Source organism: Stigmatopora argus, chromosome 19 (genome assembly GCF_051989625.1).
Source record: "Stigmatopora argus isolate UIUO_Sarg chromosome 19, RoL_Sarg_1.0, whole genome shotgun sequence".
Taxonomy (NCBI): Eukaryota; Metazoa; Chordata; class Actinopteri; order Syngnathiformes; family Syngnathidae; genus Stigmatopora; species Stigmatopora argus.
The window spans coordinates 1,971,879-1,992,227 of NC_135405.1; the positions used below are offsets into that span (position 1 = coordinate 1,971,879).

Here is a 20,349-nt window from a genome sequence, read left to right on the forward strand (position 1 = left end):
TATTCAATCTATATGCAGATATATGGCCAAAACACGGGCGATTCCCCCTTATGTCAAGCTACAAAAGCTACATATCCATTTCAAAGGATACATATGGATTTTATAGAGAATGTGTGGTACATAACAGTCCTAAAACAGATTGGGGAAACCTTGTTGCAGAAACTGGTCTAGATTGGCAAGCTTGGATGACACACGTGTGCGAAAAAAAACATCAGGCCTTCGATAAAATTAACCCATATGGTGGGGGCATTACAAATCATTATTCAGACTGACAAATTAACTTGTGGATCCTTGTCTGACGTTTTTCCTAAGTCCATGGGCAGGTGGAGAAGACTCTTTTTACAAAATTCTACAATTGTGTCTCAACAACAATGACCATTTTTATGGAGACGGTAAGAAAGTCGTCAGAGATGGAAACACCCGGATCCGCCATAGTAAAATTAAAATCTGAGATGACCAGAGAATTCATTTCCGCAACAGGGATTTCCGCAACAGGGATTTCCCAAACGGGCAATAATTGGTTGCTGTTGATGGAAAATGCAGCTATTACTATAAATCAAACCTGCATAACAAGTATGGGGCCCCGCCCTCTCTTACGAGTAGTGCCCGCGCAAATTACTCCTGATTGTGTAATGGAGATAATGACAAATGAAAATGTAAGCCCCAATTGTGAGAAATGGAATAATGTCTACCCAGTTACAAGAGCAGCAAAGGACAAGCCTAACTTTTCAACACATGTCGCTTTTGAATCATTTTACCTGCTTAAAACCTTACAGGGCATGGTCTGAAGCTGGAGGCAATAAATGAGACGTGGTGTGCCCACGTCCTAAAACCGACTACACCCTGGTACCACGTTCTGACCTATGATGGTGGTGGGGTGGAAATAAATTATACGACTCCTGCTGAAACGCGGCGGGACTTTGTGCCTTGGGGTCACTGCTCTTACCAGTATCTGTTTTTCCATCTACAGTGGAGGAGATACAATTGGCTGCGCAGAAATCCAGTATGTTGGCGGGCCCCTCGCGACGGCGTCGATCGGCATGGAGAGAGGGAGATCCAACATACATTGATGCGATTGGCATCCCCGGGGCGTACCAGATGAGATAAGCTGGCTAATCAGATCGCAGCAGGTTGGGAGTCTGTTTTTCTTTTAATTACTCCAAACAAAAATGTTGATCGGATAAATTACCTGCATTACAATGTCCAAAAAACTTGGAAACTATACTGAACAGGGATTTGTGGCGATAAAGGAACAATTGGCAGCCACCAGTCTTATGGCGTTCCAGGATCGCATAGCAGTTGATATGCTGCTTGCGGAGCAAGGGGGCGTGTGTGCAATGTTTGGAGATCAATGTTGCACCTTCATACCGAACAACACGTCACCCGGTGGGTCCCTCACCCAGGCCATTAATGGCCTGCAGACCCTCAACCGCAATATGAAGAAGCATTCTGGAGTCAGAGAATCCGCCTGGGAAAGCTGGTGGCATAAGTCTTTTGGGAAGTATAAGAATTTGGCCCAATCTGTTGCATTTTCCGTAGCCCTTTTTGCTACAATTTTGACATTATGTGGGTGTTGTGTTATTCCCTGCTTAAGATCTTTGATAAGCCGACTTATAACCACTGCGATTGCCCCTACAAATTCTAAATTACATGAATTATATCCTCTGCTGATCAAACGTACTGAGGGGAGCGGTGAATTTCAAGAGCATGGTAATTCCGAGGATGAATTGGGCGAATATGATTTTGTTTTCTGCTTTTCAGACCAGCCGTGCCAGTGAGCGGGTAAAACTAAAGCCAACGGAAACCTCCCCATTTTTATTTTTGCCAGAAAATGAATTAATGGAATAAAGCCGAAAGGAAGTTTTATTAAGGAGATCATGTGCAAATTTATAATATAGGGGGGAATGTTGGAGTAATCATTATTATAAATATGTTTGAAATTTTATTAAGGAGATCATGTGCAAATTTATAATATAGGGGGGAATGTTGGAGTAATCATTATTATAAATGTGTTTGCAATGCTTATTTAGGAATATAAAGCCTTATAATATACATGCTTACTATATTAATCAATATATTTGCTTATTAGTTATAGTAATGCTCATCCTAAATGTGTAACTATATTAAACAATATATATATATATATATGTGTTAATCGCTTTTATGTTAGAGTTAGAATTAATATGTGCTTTCAACGAAGACAAACGCTTACTCCAAGGTCACTCTCCAGGACAGCTGGCTCCAGCTAGAGACTTAACAATTCACTGAGTCCTTGCTCCGAGGACTGATTACTGGAAGATACGCCTCAACCCTTTCCCCAGATACAAGTTCACAATGAAGATCTGTGAAGGACGCTTAAATTGTTGTTGATTCAGCGGATGGCTATCAATCAACCTCCGGGATTACTCGCATATTGTTTTACATTGTGACGCTAGGTTTGACGCTAGGTTTGCTTGATATGGAATTGTTTTGTTTCTTGCTTACGCAATTGGATCGAATCGATAACCTTGTAATTGTTTTTATTTGAGGCCTTAAATGGGCAGGACAAAATGCCGCTCGGGAGAATAATCTTGACCTGACGAGCGGGTGGATGTATTCTCTTCTTGCAAGAATTAAATGGAGATGTGACTACAGATGCCTTTTTTATTGAAAGCTGAATTTGGAAATACCTAAGGATAAACCTAATATTTATATAGGCCTTAAACATAAATTATAATACAAAATATAGCACTGAATCAACTTACAAACAAATTCAACTTATGAACAATCGCTCGGAACCTAACTCGTTCGTCAGTAGGGGAGCGTCTGTATATGTATACATATATGTATACATATACATACAGTAGTACATCGTCATACGACCGCTCGTCATACGACCGCTCGTCATACGACCGCTCGTCATACGACCGCTCGTCATACGACCGCTCGTCATACGACCGCTCGTCATACGACCGCTCGTCATACGACCGCTCGTCATACGACCGCTCGTCATACGACCGCTCGTCATACGACCGCTCGTCATACGACCGCTCGTCATACGACCGCTCGTCATACGACCGCTCGTCATACGACCGCTCGTCATACGACCGCTCGTCATACGACCGCTCGTCATACGACCGCTCGTCATACGACCGCTCGTCATACGACCGCTCGTCATACGACCGCTCGTCATACGACCGCTCGTCATACGACCGCTCGTCATACGACCGCTCGTCATACGACCGCTCGTCATACGACCGCTCGTCATACGACCGCTCGTCATACGACCGCTCGTCATACGACCGCTCGTCATACGACCGCTCGTCATACGACCGCTCGTCATACGACCGCTCGTCATACGACCGCTCGTCATACGACCGCTCGTCATACGACCGCTCGTCATACGACATTCTTGTCTTACGATGGAAATGTTGATCGAATAATTCGCCCGAGATACGATCAAAATTTCGTGATGCGACCAAGCCAGGTTGCCATGGCACTGTCTTTTTTGCATCTCTTTCGTGTATAAAATATATCTACGAGCACTGGGCGGACTTTGCATTTCCCCACCCGCCCGCTTTTATCCCCCACATTGGTCTACATTTACATACCAGGTAAACAATACTATGGATCGGCAGAGTTTTGCAAAGAAAAGGCGACCGTTGACAATGGACATGAAACGCGAAATAATTGAAAAATATGAGAGTGGGGTACGTGTTACCGAGCTCGCTCGGCAATACGAGAGAAATACGTCAACTATATCCACCATCCTTAAGCAGAAAGACGCAATTAAGGAGAAGAGACCTTCCAAAGGACTAACTATCATTTCCCACCAGCGCAGTGACATTCACGACGAGATGGAAAACCTTCTTTTATTGTGGATAAAAGAAAAACAATTAGCAGGAGATAGCGTGACCAAGTCAACCATATGTGAAAAACCCAGCGGAATTTACATGGATTTGATAACAACGAAAGGAGAGCCTTCAACAACTTCAGAACACTTTAAAGCGAGTCATGGCTGGTTCAATTTTTTTTTTTAAAGATCTGGAGTTCACTCGGTAATCCGACACGGGGAAGCGGCGAGTTCCAATTCGAAAGCCGCGGTGGAATTTATTAAGACATTTGCCTTGATTATCACCCAGGAAAGGTACATCCCCCAGCAAGTTTTCAACTGCGATGAAACTTGTCTTTTTGGAAAAAGATGCCCAGGCGGACATTCATCGTGGCAGAGGAGAAGGCATAACCGGGGCACAAACCTATGAAGGGCTGCTTAACGCTAGCGTTGTGTGCTAATGCGAGCAGTGACTGTAAAATTAAGCCGCTACTAGTGTACAATGCGGAGAACCCGCGTGCCTTCAAGACACACAACATCAAGAAAGAGAACCTACAAGTGATGTGGCGCGGTAATTCTAAAGCTTGGATTACGCGTCATTTTTGAAACATTTTGAAGGGGAGGCAAGTTCCAAACAACTCTTGATGCGTTCGTTTTGAAGACTTCGGCGGAGCCACCGGGTGGTGTCAACCCGTAGAACTACTTAAGGTAAAAAAAGATTAAAACAAAATTAGAATTCAGTTTTGTTTGAAGTTACATTAAATGTTGAGTGTCTGTATATAGTTATCCAAGTTAATTTAAATTTGTTCGTTCGTTTACGAGTGCGTTGTGGATAAATGGGGTAAAATCCAGCCGGAAACAGCATTTATTTATTAAATGCAAATACAGGAGCTTTTTAGACATCAGAACCCGAGTATCATTTCCCCGGGAAAAAGACAGCGATGAACGTCGATACGTCCATTCGCGAAACGGCAAAAATTGCACTAAAATGGGGTCAAATCCACTTCCTAGCAGCATTTAGTGATTAAATACAAATACTGGAGCTTTTCAGACATTACGACCGGGCCAGGGGGGTGATTTCCCCGGGAAAAGACAGCGATGGACGTCAATGGCGTACGAGTCGTACGGCGTTTGTAAGGTTTTTTGGGGGTTTGTAAGGGGAATCAATAATCATTTATAAGGGCAGTTATCGGCAGAGGTTGACAGGTATGGTGTTCCATGTCATTTTCAGGTATTGTTCTCTAAACCCTCTAGTCTGTCCAAGCCACTTAGAATTTCACAAGTCTTCTAGTGTTGTTTTTTCTCGGTGTCAGACATCAATCCCCAGCTTTGATAAATTACATTGCGTGTCCAAATGGCTACTACTTTAAACGCAAGGATAAAATAAAAAATATAAAAAAATGGCAGCACATTGTAGTACATACTTTTATTTAGAAATATGTCCAGCGGGGGGCAGTACATGCCCGTTTTTCCTAAATGAATGTTTTCTGTAACGGGCCGTATATGGCCCGCGGGCCGAGATTGAAAAACATGTTCACACGATCCGGGGGCGGGGCAAGCGCGCAAATCCCGTTTTGGCGAAACGTCCGTTCGGTGAACTGTTCGTCGGCCAAACGTCCGTTGGCGAAACGTCTTTCGGCGAATCGTCCGAGTACCCGCCATTCGCAATGATTAACAGGGGAAAAAAACACTGAAAAAAATGCAACGCAGAAAAGTGCTCGCAGAGACATTACACGAGGGAGTTGCGACCACAGAGACATTACACGAGGGAGTTGCGACCACAGAGACATTACACGAGGGAGTTGCGACCACAGAGACATTACACGAGGGAGTTGCGACCACAGAGACATTACACGAGGGAGTTGCGGGGAGAAAGAGACAGTGCCCATGATGTTCTTATGAGCAGCATCTTGTGTCCGCTGTCTGCTCGTATATCAAAATTTGGTACCACTGTACACATATACATACATATACCACTCAGGAAATAAATTGGTTCCAGAACTTTTTTCGTAAGTTTAAAATTTCGTAAGTAGAGCAGTATTTTATATGTAAATTCTCAAATTTTTCATTAGTTTTATCATTTCTTTGGCATCTAGTTTTTCACTCATTTTATTTATCGCCACTGCTTATTACCTGTGTGGTTTTAAATTCCCCTTCGGCGGTGGTTGTTGACAGATGTTTAAGAAAAATCGATCTAAAGACAATTGCCTTTGATTAATTTTAATAATGTTTCTAAAATACACAAGACAGACGCCGTCAAAGTTGGCAATCGTACGACTCGTCAACATTTTTTCAGGATCTTTTTTTCCCGTTTTTTTTCTGATTTGTGCTGTTGGAATGGTGGATCCTTCCTCCTCAGCCGCATTCTCGTTGAATTAACTCCTGCTGCGTTGAGAGTTCGTTTTGGTGCCCCTCGACCAACTTATCGTCTTCTTTCCTGACCAAGAGCCAAATCGCCAGCCCCCGCAACACAATTTTGCCCACCACAGGCTGCGGTTCAGGTTGAGGCTCGACTGTGAGTTCGTCAAAGGCACTCAGCGGCCACAGCTTCCTCCAAGCAAAACTTCAAGCCCACAACGACCAACGGCAGTGAAAAAACCATAAGAGAAACTTGAAACATGAAGAGTTGTCGTCGACTGCCCCTCGGCCACAGCTTCTTCCAAGCATAAGTTTAAGCAGACAGCGGCGGTCAAAGAAACACGGAGGGTTGTTGTGAGACAGCCAATGAGAGCCCATTAGAGTGTAGGGAAATTGTCAAGCAAGAAGCTGTGCATCCGCAAAAAATTCAAAATAAAACAACAGATATTGGAAATCTATTGACGTTTTCGTAACTTCGATCTTTTTTCGTATCTTGAGGCACCCGTTTGCATCTCAAAAGGTTTCGTAACCTGAAAATTTCCTACCTAGAGGGATTTGTAAGTAGAGGTTCATAAAGGTCTATTATCTTCATTAACATCAATATGAATATGTTCATTAAAATGTGCTGTCCCTTATTAATCAAATCAAATTCAAAACGCTGGCCGCCAAACAATGGAATTACATGAATCAGGGCAAAAAAGCCTCCCTATTTATAAATTACTTCCAGTTACTGACTGGTGTCAATAGCCAACAGCAAATGATTTAAATTGTAACTAATCTGCCTGTGGAGCTTCTTTGGTTTATTTTACAAACAAACAAAAGGACTGTATGGGTTGGGGCTCAGTAAAGTTCAATCTATTAAATTCAGTAAACTACGCTCTGAGTTGGCAATAGGACCTTATACACAATGTAAACTAACAAATTCCATCACTATTTGAATTTACATGGCAAACATGGCAGTCTTTAGAATTGGTCAGTTACACATTCTATCTTCATGTTTGATAGTGGCAAATTTGAACCTCATAGTATAGTCAAAGTCAAGCAATGTATTGTTTCTTCATTGCATGAAAGCGAGGAGAAGCTACAAAGTGAAGCATAATAAAAACTTGCTACCCATTAACTGATGCTGACACAAAGGACATGCAAACAGGTAAGAAGGATTATCAAATTCAAATCATTGGATGGCATCAATATTAGCAGAAATATGAGACATAAAGCTTCAACTATTTCTAAAAGCATAGCAATAATAGTCAACTGTGTGTGCAACTCAATGACAAATCTCAAAAGATCTATAATTGTAAATTAATCTTAAAATTTACAATGATTAATCTTTTTACATTATGTAAACAAAATATCAAGGAGTGACACACAGCAGTGGATTTGAGCAATCCAAAATCTTGACCAACAACAACTCAATCCAATCAGCAGGCGGCCTAGCAATCCAGCTATACCTGTGACGACGATCTTGGGAACATCCAGAATGGTGCCAAAGGATGCTGTTTTACGATGGCCTCGTTTATACTGCGGGCGTGCTGAAAAAACATATACACATGCATATAGCTGCAAACACAAAAGGCATGCAGACTGTGAAAGACTCAAAGGTGACAAATGCACTGGAAAGGCAGGCCAAGAGACATGCAGAGTTTACTTTGGGCAAAGGCAGCATGCATCTCATTCATTCCAGTTCCCATGAAGTAATAGCGTCTATTAACATTTGCAGCTTCATACAGGTAGTTTTGATCATAACCAAATAAGCATAAGTATAAATAAGTATTAAAAAAAAAAGTATAAAACAAGAGAAACCTTCGTGTAAATACTCAAAAAGGCCCCTCTCCAACAAAATTGATAAGGCCTAGATAGTACAGCAGTTTAAAAATCAAAATTGAAATATTCGTATTATACATTTTATATTACCTGATGGTATACATCCCAATTTAAGCTCGGACAGGTCAGCACTCATTCGTTTTTCAGAAGATCGAACAGGTAGACTCTCAAAACTACCTCCTCTGGAGAGAGGCAGTGTTCTCAATAGGTCTCCCTGAAAGAACAAAATTCTTACTCAATCCACACCTGTGTGTTAGAAATGTAATTGTTTACCAAATTAAAAACTAAACATGAGTTTGCCTTTGGTTTGAAGTGAGCTGCAAATTGTGGTGCACTCTTAATAGTGTCGTTACTTCTTTGAGAATCACTGTGCTCAATGTTTGCATCAAATTGGTTGGCAGTGCAGTCTACATATGGACCTGTTTCAAAGAGGAAAAATACATTTAAACAAATTCCTCCCAAATTCTTTTAAAGCCTTACAATATAATAATTAGGGAAAAAAAGACAGAAAACACAACATGCAGTGTTTTTTTGTTTAATGGCTGTATTATATATAATTAGAAAAAAATCATGGCTATGTAATATGGAAAATGTTTTCATTTTATATTACAATAGTGATATGCCACAATACAGTAATGTAGACCAAAAATAGCCACCATAATCGAAAAACCGCAAAGTAGGATTCCCCCAATTGTTACTACTATACTACACGTTTTCGCGCCTATAAAAAAATACAACAAAAGTAACTATAAAGTGTGTTTATTAAATATTCCAGGTATAATCATATAAAAAGACTAATGTATTAGTATCTAAATATAATGTATATTTAAAACATTGTTAATACCGTAGAGACAGTGAAAATAGTTGCTCTCCGCTTGATATCAATAAAAATACAAAATAAAATAAAAACGGTGAATGGGCGTTTGAGTCCCAGTCCTTAAAGGGGAGCCCCCTTTAAGCACGGTTCAGGGTGAAACACTTTGTGAAGGCTTTCCAGCTGCTCATCCAGTAGATAGGCAGAAAGGCTTTGTTCTTGTTTTTAAAGCATGAGGATGGTCGAACTTCTAGAGTAAGGCTGGCTTTACCATGAAGCCAGCCAGCAGAATCCCCACACATGATGGATGAGCGTCAGGCGATCCGTGTGAACCTTGCCACTTTCAGTTCATCTTTGAATAAGAATGTCCGGGAAGGCATCCTCTTCCAAAATACTTGCTCCGGAAAACAACCATTCAGGTCAGTTATGTCAGAGAATTCTTCCTCCATGTACCGAAGCAGCAGTGTCTCCGGTAATGATTCCTCCACAGGACGCTGAGGAGGCATTTTAAATGACTATGCAAAATTCAAACAAAGCTAGAAAAGGCTCGGTGTTGGCTTTATCCAAGTGGTAATGTGCGCAATGGGAAATTCACTCACAACAAAACAGAAGGCAAGATCATGTACTCCTCAGCCTTTTATAATGTACGTCGTGTCATTCTTCTGCTGGTGAAATTGTTCTTCGGCGTGTCATTCTTCTGCGGTGAAATGTTTCTTCTTGCTGATTGCCCCCAATTCAGCGCCAAAGAAGAAGCGCTTTTCTCCCATTTTTCGGTTGCGATTTCAGCGTAGATTTTGACATTTTTATTAACTTTTTTATACTTAATAAAAATTCTGCGATGTCCTGAAGCCACGCAGTGGTGAAAGATCACAGTATTGTTTTTTAAATTAGTTAGTTAAAAAAAATATACAAAGATTATGACATTGTTCCTTGATTTTTAAAGTCCCGCTTTTAAGGATTTTTACACACCAATTTATGTCCCGCTTTTCACAGATTTTTACACGTATTAAATTATAGAATCTAATCAAATAGTGTAAATCCAGGACACGTCCACTGGTGCGGGCATGCGTGGGTTTTCTCTGGGTACTCCGGTTTCCTCCCACATTCCAAAAACATCCATGGTAGGCTGATTGTTCACTAAATTGCCCCTAGGTATGGGTGTGAGCATGAATGGTTGTCCGTCTCCTTGTGCCCTGCGATCGTCTGGCCACCGATTCAGGGTGTCCCTCTCCTCTGGCTCGGAGTCAGCTGGGATAGGCTCCAGCACCCCCCGCGACCCTAATGAGGATAAAGCGGTTCGGAAAATGAGATGAGATCAAATAGTGTGTAAAAATAAACCATTAAGACACAAAGATCTGAACTGTGTGGAATAATTTTTGAGAAGGTTTGAAAGCTATAATAGAAAACAAATACAGTGCCTTGTGAAAGTATTCCAGCTCTTGAAAGTTTGAAAAGTTCAAGGGGGCCAAATACTTTCACAAGGCACTGTATATTTGAGAAATGTCTTCATTTTGTATGGCAGCGGAGAAGTGGCAGTGTTTTAAGCATCACACAATAGTGAAGGTGATTCATGTACCTGTGCTAGTTGCAGAATTGCTCTGGCCATCATCTGAATATTGATACAGAGTTTGCAAAGGTTCTTCAGATCCTGGAAAGTACTGCAAACAGACATCAGCGGCCTTGCATTAGACCGGAGCCAATCATTCTTTCCTTTCTTACTAATTTAAAAGGGGATGAAAAATATAATGGTTGTATACAACACAGTATGCAATCTCATGCAATTAGACTGGTTTCTTCCGACTCTCATAAAAATTAAGCGGAACTAGCACACCCAATGAATGGACCCTCGCAATGGTCGGCCTGGCAAGGCGTGACAGTCAATGTAAGGTGCAAAATTTGCTTTTATCATGAAGTCAGTGTTCTCCCATTAATCATTATTAAAAAAAAACATTTGTAGTATACCTGAGAAAGCCTCATGGAAAGTGATTTGCAAAGTGTGTAAACAAAATTTTCTTGCGAGGTTACATCATTAATTTCTCAAAATTGTCTTGGCCAATGTAAAGAACGTTCACCACTGACCTACAGGGCATGAATGGAAATTGGGCTAACTGTGGGTTGAAGACAAAGAAGTGGGTAGCTGATTGTCATGCAGAAAAAAGAGGAACGACAGTCCCCGAAATGAGCAAAAGGCATCGTTAGATGTGCAGACTGTGATAGGAAAAGCTACACTGCTACACTGTAAAATGCTGTTTCATATACGTACAAACCTCTACTGACGAATGCCTATAGGTACAAAATGTTCAGGTCACAAAAATTTTGAGATGCAAATGAGTGCCTCAACATCTGAAAACAAGATCCAAGTTACAAAAATGTCAATACATTTCCTGTACCCGTTATTTTATTTTGAAATTTTCGTGGATGCAGTGCTTCTTGCTTGACACATTCACTACTCTACTGGGCTCTCATTGGCTGTCTCACAACAAAAACTCTCCATGTTTCAAGATTCTCTTATGTCCGTTTGACCACAGTTCGTCGTTGTATGCTTGAACTTATGTTGGAGTAAGTGCTTTTGACGGACTCGCAGTCGAGCCTCAACGTGAACCGCAGCCTTCAGTGTGCGAAATTGTGTTGCGGGAGCAGGCGATTGGGCTTGTGGTCAGTAAGGAGGACATTGACGAGTTGGTTCGAGGGGCATTTTAGAAACATTATTGAGTCGTCAAAGGGAATTGTCTTTAGATTGATTTTTCTCAAAACGTCCGTCAGCAAGCACTGCCAAAGAGGAACTTAAACCCAAACAGGTAAGAAGCAGTGTCAATAAACAAAATGGGTAAAAAATTAGATGCTAAAGAAATCCTAAATCAATAATGAACAAGATTAAAAGTTCAATGTAATGTTGTTTCGAATTATTTATTTTATGTTTAATAGATATGTGCGCATGTGATCTTGTGCTCTCTTTCTCTTTTGTCTAACATTAGCTTCCTGAGATGCGCTTCAACATGAGTAGACTTTGCACGTTTATTCTACATTTTAGTGGCTAATTGGATAATGTTTCTCTTATTTTTGTGTGTCTTCACATCTTTCCTATTTAGTTGGTAGTTTTGTTGAGGACGGTGGAACGAATTAAAGAATGTACATATAAAATAGCTATATATATATATATATATATATATATATATATATATATATATATATATATATATATATATATATACACATATATATATATATATATATACATATATACATATATATACACAGTGGTACGTCGTCATATGACCGCTCGTCATACAAAATGCTCGTCTTACGGGGGAAATTTCGATCGAATAATTCGCCCGTGATGCGGTCAAAATTTCGTGATGCGACCAAGCCAGGTGGCCATGGCATTTTTTTTTTGCATATCTTTCGTGTATAACAATATTTACGAGACCTGGATGAGTTATTCAGACCAGGAAACGCACAACGCGCATGCGCGGGGAAAAGAGGGCTTTCTGGGTAATGAAGTATAATCGTGCACACAACGCCGACAGGCAATGGCACTCAGATTAAAACTTTACCCACAATCAATAAGTGGGTAAGCTCAGCTGCTGCATTTCCTGTTATTTTTATCTAATACGAGGAGTATTATATAACTTCTCGTTGGCTGCTCATAAGAACATCAGGGGCACTGGCTCGCAACAGCATCCCCGGTAGCAACTCTATCATAGGCGCCGTTCGAGGGGATGCGAACACAGATGCTACAAGCTAAAAGGAGCCGCTAGCCAGCGCCCCCGAAGCTCCCATGAGCAGCAGGGCGATCGCTGATAAAAGACTGCTGCTCGTTGGCTGCTCATAAGAACATCAGGGGCACTGGCTCGCAACAGCATCCCAGGTAGCAACTATCATAGGCGCCGTTCGAGGGGATGCGACCACAGATGCTACAAGCTAAAAGGAGCCGCTAGCCAGCGCCCCCAAGCTCCCATGAGAAGCGGGGTGATCGCTGATAAAAGACTGCTGCTCATTGGCAAGTGGTCGTGCGTTATCTGATTGTGAGGACATTAGTGTGAATCATTTTCGGAATATTTTGAAGGGAATAGTACGACAGCAAACAGCCCATTGATAGCGAACGTGAGGGTGGAGTTTTTGTTCCGTTTACGAGTGCGTTGTGTGGAGAAAAAAAAACCAAAGCCCCCCGCCCCTTTTGTGCCCCTCTCCCCTCGGCGAAATCCACCCAATTTTAGTTAGATTAAACACTTTAATGTTTGTTAATAGATGGGGAATTAGAAGAAATAAAGCATTTTTCCAATCTAATATCCTGTTTTTGGTGTTTTTTCAGAGAGCTGGAACGAATTAATTTTTTTTCCATTCATTTCAACGGGAAACGTCCGCTCGAGTTACGAGAACCCTGTCATACGATCTCAGTCTCGGAACGGATTACGCTCGTATGTCGAGGTACCACAGTATATATATATATATATATACATATATATACACAGTGGTACCTCGTCATACGACCGCTCGTCATACAAAATGCTCGTCTTATGGGGGAAATTTCGATCGAATAATTCGCTGTTGGAATTATTTTATATAAGTTATCCTGATTCTGGTATGACTGTCAAAATGTTAGTTAATAGAATTAGTGTCTTGAGCCCCTGGGAAGTTTCTCCTTATTCAACAAAGAGGAACTACCCAGGGGGGCCGACGTCTGTTTGAACCATTGTGTGAGAGTTGCAGGATATCAGGAAAGATACTGTAAAGATGTTATCTTGAAGGGGCATATGGTCATGATCAAAGAACCTTTTGTAACTGGGAGAGAACTATCTCTCCTGTGATCAGCTTGAAACTTCCTGTAACTTGGACACTCCCAAAACACAATAAGAGACTTGGCGAGGGGAGATTTTCTTCAGAGTGTGTCGACGGGCTGAGACGCGACCAGTCCCGAGGCCCTCTCATTTTTAAATAAAATAACCTCAATTCTTTGTGTTCCTACTTTTTTCAGATTGGTGATACAAATGTCTGGTGTTTAAACCCAACATTTAATTGGTCCTTCGAGCCGGATCCCAAGATACCTAAGGATCCCAGCGGGTGAGCAAGATCCAGAAAAGTCTGTGGCCACAGCATAAAGATCCTTTTCCAGGACTGTTTCTTCCTTACGGGCTGGGGTCCAAAGGTTGAAGGGATACCAAGGACGCAGAGAATCGTGAGTAAATTTTATTTAAAAAAGGAATGATTGAGAAAAAAGGAATGAATGATGAAATCCGTGGCGGGCAGACCCCCTTAGTTGAAAAAGACTAATTAAATTCTGTAAAGGATAGCGGAGTCCTGATTAAAGCGAAATGAAAACCCTGAGAATCCTAGGCCCTATCAGGTAAAAAATTCAAACAACAATCTTCCACATGCGTACAGAGGTAAAATTCAAACAACAAACTTTCGCAGGCGGACAGACACCCTTAGTTGAAAAAGACTAATTAAATTCTGTAAAGGAAAGCGAAGTCCAGGGTGTATTGAATAAGAAAAATCTGTGACGGATAGTGGAGTTCTGGGTGTATTGAATGAAAAGTGAAAAAAGGAGTCCTGGTTAAAGAGAAATAAAGAAGCGAAAAAGGAATGAAAGTGTGTAAAAGTGAGAAAGATATTGTTATACAGTGACTGAAAGAGCTCGATATAAAGAAAAAAAAAATAGAATAAAACTATAAACGCATGCAAGTAATCTTCATATGAATAGATAAATAAGAAATAAGTACGCTTTGACGCGTTCATAAATCTCGATTGTAGCGCAATATAAGACTAGAAACAACTAAGAAATATACTTCGGCGGATAAATAAGATAAGAAGATATATATATATATATTAGGCCTGTTCAAAAACAGTGGCCCTGTTTAGCCCGCTCCTCGTAGGAGGCTCCACATGTAAGCAGGGAGCACGACGACGAGTGGGGGGAAAGGGGGCCTGCTGGTCGTGCGGCAAAGAGGCAGGGAATGCAAAAACAACCCTCCCCGCGCACAGCGACGACATGATAGTGCACGACTAGAACAGGAGGTAGCAAAACAAATGGTTAACAAAAGTAAGGGGAATAGATAGATCAAAAAGGTGGTGAAGCCCCCCCCTTCACAGATGCGGACACCCCTCAAGCTAAGCACACTCTTTGCAAACAAAAGGAGAGGGGGGGGCGCCCATACAGCTTACTGCTCCCTTCACACCAAAAACAAAGGGCAGGAAAGACTACCACAAGAGAGACAGAGATAGTTGATAGTGTTATGATATATTAGTGAAAAATTATGGGTCTTTTATTAAACACTAAAATGTATATTAGGAAATGCCTAGTGAAAGGTTATTTTCCCTAAATTGTAATTGAGGTAATAGTGAGCACAGAAAATGGCTCTTATTTTAAATAAAACTGCCTTCTTAGAGCGGATAGGAATTCAGCCAGAGCTTTAACTATTGGTTTTAGCAATATGAGAGTGATTTGCGATTTAGACTTAAGTATTAAGAATCATCCAAATTATTAATGATATCAAACATGAAAACAATGCAGAAACGGCATTTATCCAAATTATTAGGTAAATTTAGATAAAATAATGGATTTAGGATAGGCATGATTTCCCTAGGACGGAAGAGGCATGAAATGTTTTTCGGTGCACAGAAAGACATTCCTTGTTTTGCCCGGAACAGGTGGAATATGCTTTAGCGTGGTTCATATTAATGACGATTAGAATATTAATTGCATTAGCATCAAACAGTTGATGTCAACCAAACAACATTAACCTATTTCTTTTGAGAATGATTAGGCGGATAGCACAGCAAAAAGGTGGTTAGCTGCCAAGAAGCCCCAGACTGGGGATGGCTCTTCACCAGTGATGAAAAATTGCAGACCACTGATTTTTGAAAATAAGTGTAAGCATGAATGGTTGTTTGTTTGTCTTTTTGTGTTTCTAATTGGCCGACCATCAAGATATAATCAATCAGATATCAAGGTGGAAAATGATTTAGAAATTTGAAATCAATTTTTGATGAAAATTATGGAAAATTGTTTAGTCAAATGAAATTTTAATGGTGAAAGCAGCAGTACTCCAAAACGTGAAATTTGAAGTGGAGAAACAAATCTGCTATGCAAAATTTAGGAGCACTGAAAAGACAGTGCTTGATACCAAATTCCAAAGTACTATTGATTTATTGTGATAATGGCATCCAAATTGTGTTAACAAAATAATTGACTGAATTGACAAAAGTTTCCATATTTCGTTCCGAAAAAAAAAAAAAATGGAAATCCAATTTAGTGGAATGTACCAAACGCCATTATTCACTACACGATTGGAACTGGAGGATGAGGCTAATCATATGTCTGCATAAAAGAAAAAACTTTAAAGAAACGCATTAATTTTGGGTTGGCAGAGGGAGATTGCATTTCTCAACAGGAAACATGATGAGCAACCCAGGATGAGTGTCCGTGTTCCTGACCAAACCAGCAGACATGAAAATAGCGGATCCATTTTGTGCACTGTAAGAAGGTTCTCTCAGTTGAAACGTATGAGGAGACAGGTAAGATAAACTTTTTGACGTAATCAGACAAAATGGCAAGCACTCCAATATTGATTGGAAAGATTATTGCTCGGGGAGCAATGCTGTAAGCCATGAGGAACTTTTTATATTGGTTTTATTGTCTCCATAAAAAAAAAGAAAGCGTTTCAATTGAGACTACACCTTCTTACAGATAGTTAAAGTAAACAATTGTGACTAGATTTTTTTACATATAGTTAAAGTAAACAATTAGAGAGAAAAGAGAAACTACAATGGATAGAAATGTAACTAGAATTTAATTTTATGCCTGACTATTGAAAAATATTGATTAAGAAAGTTTTATAGGAGATGATTGGCAAACTCCGAAGACAATGGAATGTTACATTTGATAATAAGACTACTAGTTTGGGATATTTTGAATTAAAAAAACACTGAGGTTAATATGCAACGCAATACACATTGTTAAATGAATTGGGACTTGATTAGTATGCATTTTAAAAGTAATGGGTTTTAATTGCTCTAAAAGATACAATTATGCTAAAAATATTGACCCTAACAAACAAGGGGTGATTACATTTTACTGGGTTCAATTCTATTTAGAATTATAAATGTGTGCATTTTGTTTCTGAATATTAATTGATGTGAATCTAAACTGTTACAGAGAATGGGAAAGCTGTTTTCCTGAGGAGAAAGCAGCCTGGTTTGCTTTTTGTATTTTTCCTATTTTTAGTTATGATTAGTTAATTTGTGTAATTGTAGGAAAGAGGAAAAAACAAATATGGGTTTTGATCTTAACAAGGAAACAGTGTTCAAAATAGAATATCAGCTAGCATGTTTAATTTTGACTAATAAGGTATTTAAATTTTCACAAACATAATGATGGATGTTAAGAACGTGTTAAAGACAACGACAGAACACAGCAGCATACACAACAACAAAACTGAGCCGATCTCAAGAACAGTCAGCAGACGAACTATACAAAGCTAAAGGCCTACCGTGCCTACCAAAAATGTATTCCATAATTGAGCCATAAATGTCTCAACAGGGGGGAGATATGGTGAACAGGTATAAATACCTATTTTAAAATTTTTGTAGGAACTGTTTAATTTGTTATTTTATTGATCTGTAAAGAACATGGGATCTCCAGAATCATCTGGAGTGACAATGGAGCTCATTTTTCAAACAGCATAGTGCAAAACATGGCAAAACAACTGGTAGAACTAGATTGAGATTAACACCTTTTTGAGATAGTTATTGGAAGACCATTCCAACTTCCTTTATGGGAAGATGACCCATGACGAGAGACTAAGGAAGGAGAGAAACTTATCCAAAGAACATGTAAGCGGCCGTGATCTTTTTGTCTATCTTGCAGGAGGTGGTGTAGCCAGGTGACTGGATCCTGATCCGAGTCATAAAAATGAAGCCCTGGTTCTCTCCACGATGGGAAGACCCATTCGTGGCCCAACTCACCAACCTCCACAGCAGCAAAGATCGCTGAAAAGTCAAAGTCGATTCAGGTCAAGGTATTCGAGACAGGTGACTCTGAGTAGGACTGTAAGTCAGACGGTGTCAAAACCCTTGTCCGTGAAGAAACTCATCTGACGTCTACTCACCAGCCACGAGCACCCCTCACTTAACCCTGACCTCCCATAGACTTTGCACCTCTATACAGAAGCCACAGTGAAAGCTGTTGCCATCCACATCACAGTGACTGGACGGTCAGTGACAGCCTGGGCGTATCTGAACGCCCCGCCCACAGAGACTCGAGTTGGAAAACAAGTGCAGGAAACGTCCTGCCTCATCACTGGAAAGGCAGAGCCAAGCGGTCCGCTCTTGGAGGGGACCCAATCTACATCAACAACATCGGGGTTCCCCGCGGCGTACCAGATGAGTATAAACTCGCTGACCAAATTGCACGACTCCAGAACAGGACGGAGGAAGGGTTTGCAGCCATCCATGAACAGTTGTCGGCGACCTCCTTGATGGCCTTCCAGAACAGAATTGCTGTTGACATGCTCCTGGCAGAGAAAGGTGGCGTGTGCTCCATCTTTGGCGACCAATGCTCCACGTTCATCCCTAACAACACAGCAGCTGACGGGAGTTTAACCAAGGCCCTGGAGGGCCTTCGATCCCTCCACAGCAAGATGAAAGAACATTCTGGAGTCGACACCTCAATGTGGGGCGAATTTGGTAGCATGTTTGGCAGATACAAACAGTTGGTTGTATCAGTTTTAATGTCAATCGCTATTTTTGCTGCCATTCTCACAACTTGTGGATGTTGTTGTATTCCCTGTATTCGTGCGTTATGTCAAAGATTAATAACAAATGCCATAGAACCAGTCAAATCCGAAATGTATGCCTTATTGACATCTGGAGGCGAACCACGGGATGATGACGACGCCGACGCATCTGGGGATGAGGAGGAAATGCAGTTCATGGGACTGCCTGACATGTTCCAAGATGCTAAAGACTCTGGCATTAACTTTTGAGTGTAACGTTTTCTGTTATTTTTGTGATCTTGTGATGCGAAAATCGGATAAGAAGAGGTTATGGATGATGATATTTTATAGCAGAATCCGGATAAACAGGAGGGTTATGTTGGAATTATTTTATATAAGTTATCCTGATTCTGGTATGACTGTCAAAATGTTAGTTAATAGAATTAGTGTCTTGAGCCCCTGGGAAGTTTCTCCTTATTCAACAAAGAGGAACTACCCAGGGGGGCCGACGTCTGTTTGAACCATTGTGTGAGAGTTGCAGGATATCAGGAAAGATACTGTAAAGATGTTATCTTGAAGGGGCATATGGTCATGATCAAAGAACCTTTTGTAACTGGGAGAGAACTATCTCTCCTGTGATCAGCTTGAAACTTCCTGTAACTTGGACACTCCCAAAACACAATAAGAGACTTGGCGAGGGGAGATTTTCTTCAGAGTGTGTCGACGGGCTGAGACGCGAACGGTCCGAGACCCTCTCATTTTTTAAATAAAATAACCTCAATTCTTTGTGTTCCTACTTTTTTCAGATTGGTTATACAAATGTCTGGTGTTTAAACCCAACATTCGCTCATGATGCGACCAAGCCAGGTGGCCATGGCATTTTTTTTTTGCATATCTTTCGTGTATAACAATATCTACGAGCACGGAACTAATTAATTCAGACGAGTTTCTCATACGACCAGGAAAGGCACAACGCGCGGGCAAAAAGAGGGCTTTCTGGGTAATGAAGTATACTCGTGCACACAACACCCATAGGCAATGGCAACCTTTCTCAGAATAAAACTTCATTACCCACAATCAATACATGGGTAAGATCAACTATTGTATTTCCTGTTATTCTTTCTCAGTTAAGATGCTCCCGCGATCGTTCTTTAAAGACTATTTCTTGTTGGCAAGTGGTCGTGCGTTATCCTATTGTGATGACATTTGTATGCGACATTATCGAAATATTTTGAAGGGTAGACAAAAACAAACAACTCTTGATGCGTTCGTTTTGAAAACTTCGGCGGAGCGGCCAGGTGGTGTCAACCCGTAGAACTACGTAAGGTAAAAAAAGATTACAACAAATTTAGAATTTAGTTTTGTTTGAAGTTACATTAAACGTTGAGTGTCTGTATATAGTTATCCAAGTTAATTTAAATTTGTTTGTTCGTTTACGAGTGCATTGCTGCCGTGGATAAAGCCCCCCCGAGCAGCCTCCCCGCCTCCAGTGTCCTGTATGCCGCTGTCTATACCCTCCGCGAAATGTGTCTAATTTTACTCCTATTAAACACATTATTACTATCAAACCACTCAGTATTTATTACTTTGTCAATATATGGCGAATTATAAGAAATAAAACATTTTTTTCAATCCAATATCCTGTTTTTGGTGTTTTTTTCAGAGTTGGAACGAATTAATTTGTTTCCCATTCATTTTAATGGGAAACTTCCGCTCGAGTTACGAGAATCTTGTCATACGAGCTCAGTCCCGGAACGGATTAAGCTCGTATCTCGAGGTACCACTGTGTGTGTGTGTGTGTGTGTGTGTGTGTGTGTGTGTGTGTGTGT

At 40.7% G+C, this 20,349-nt stretch overlaps 1 protein-coding gene across 3 annotated transcripts in view; it reads right to left on the minus strand.

The window, feature by feature from the left end:
- The window catches only part of map3k7 (mitogen-activated protein kinase kinase kinase 7), a 79,048-nt gene that overhangs the window by 24,393 nt on the left and 34,306 nt on the right, over nt 1-20,349 (minus strand). For 2 of the 3 annotated variants that reach the window (XM_077587951.1, XM_077587950.1), the window contains exons 10-13: nt 10,384-10,465; nt 8,294-8,412; nt 8,084-8,207; nt 7,621-7,701 (exon numbers count right to left, since the gene is read on the minus strand). In XM_077587951.1, coding sequence (XP_077444077.1) covers nt 7,621-7,701; nt 8,084-8,207; nt 8,294-8,412; nt 10,384-10,465 — 406 coding nt within the window. The remainder of the gene's footprint in view (nt 1-7,620; nt 7,702-8,083; nt 8,208-8,293; nt 8,413-10,383; nt 10,466-20,349) is intronic. The other variant, XM_077587952.1, reaches the window with a different exon arrangement.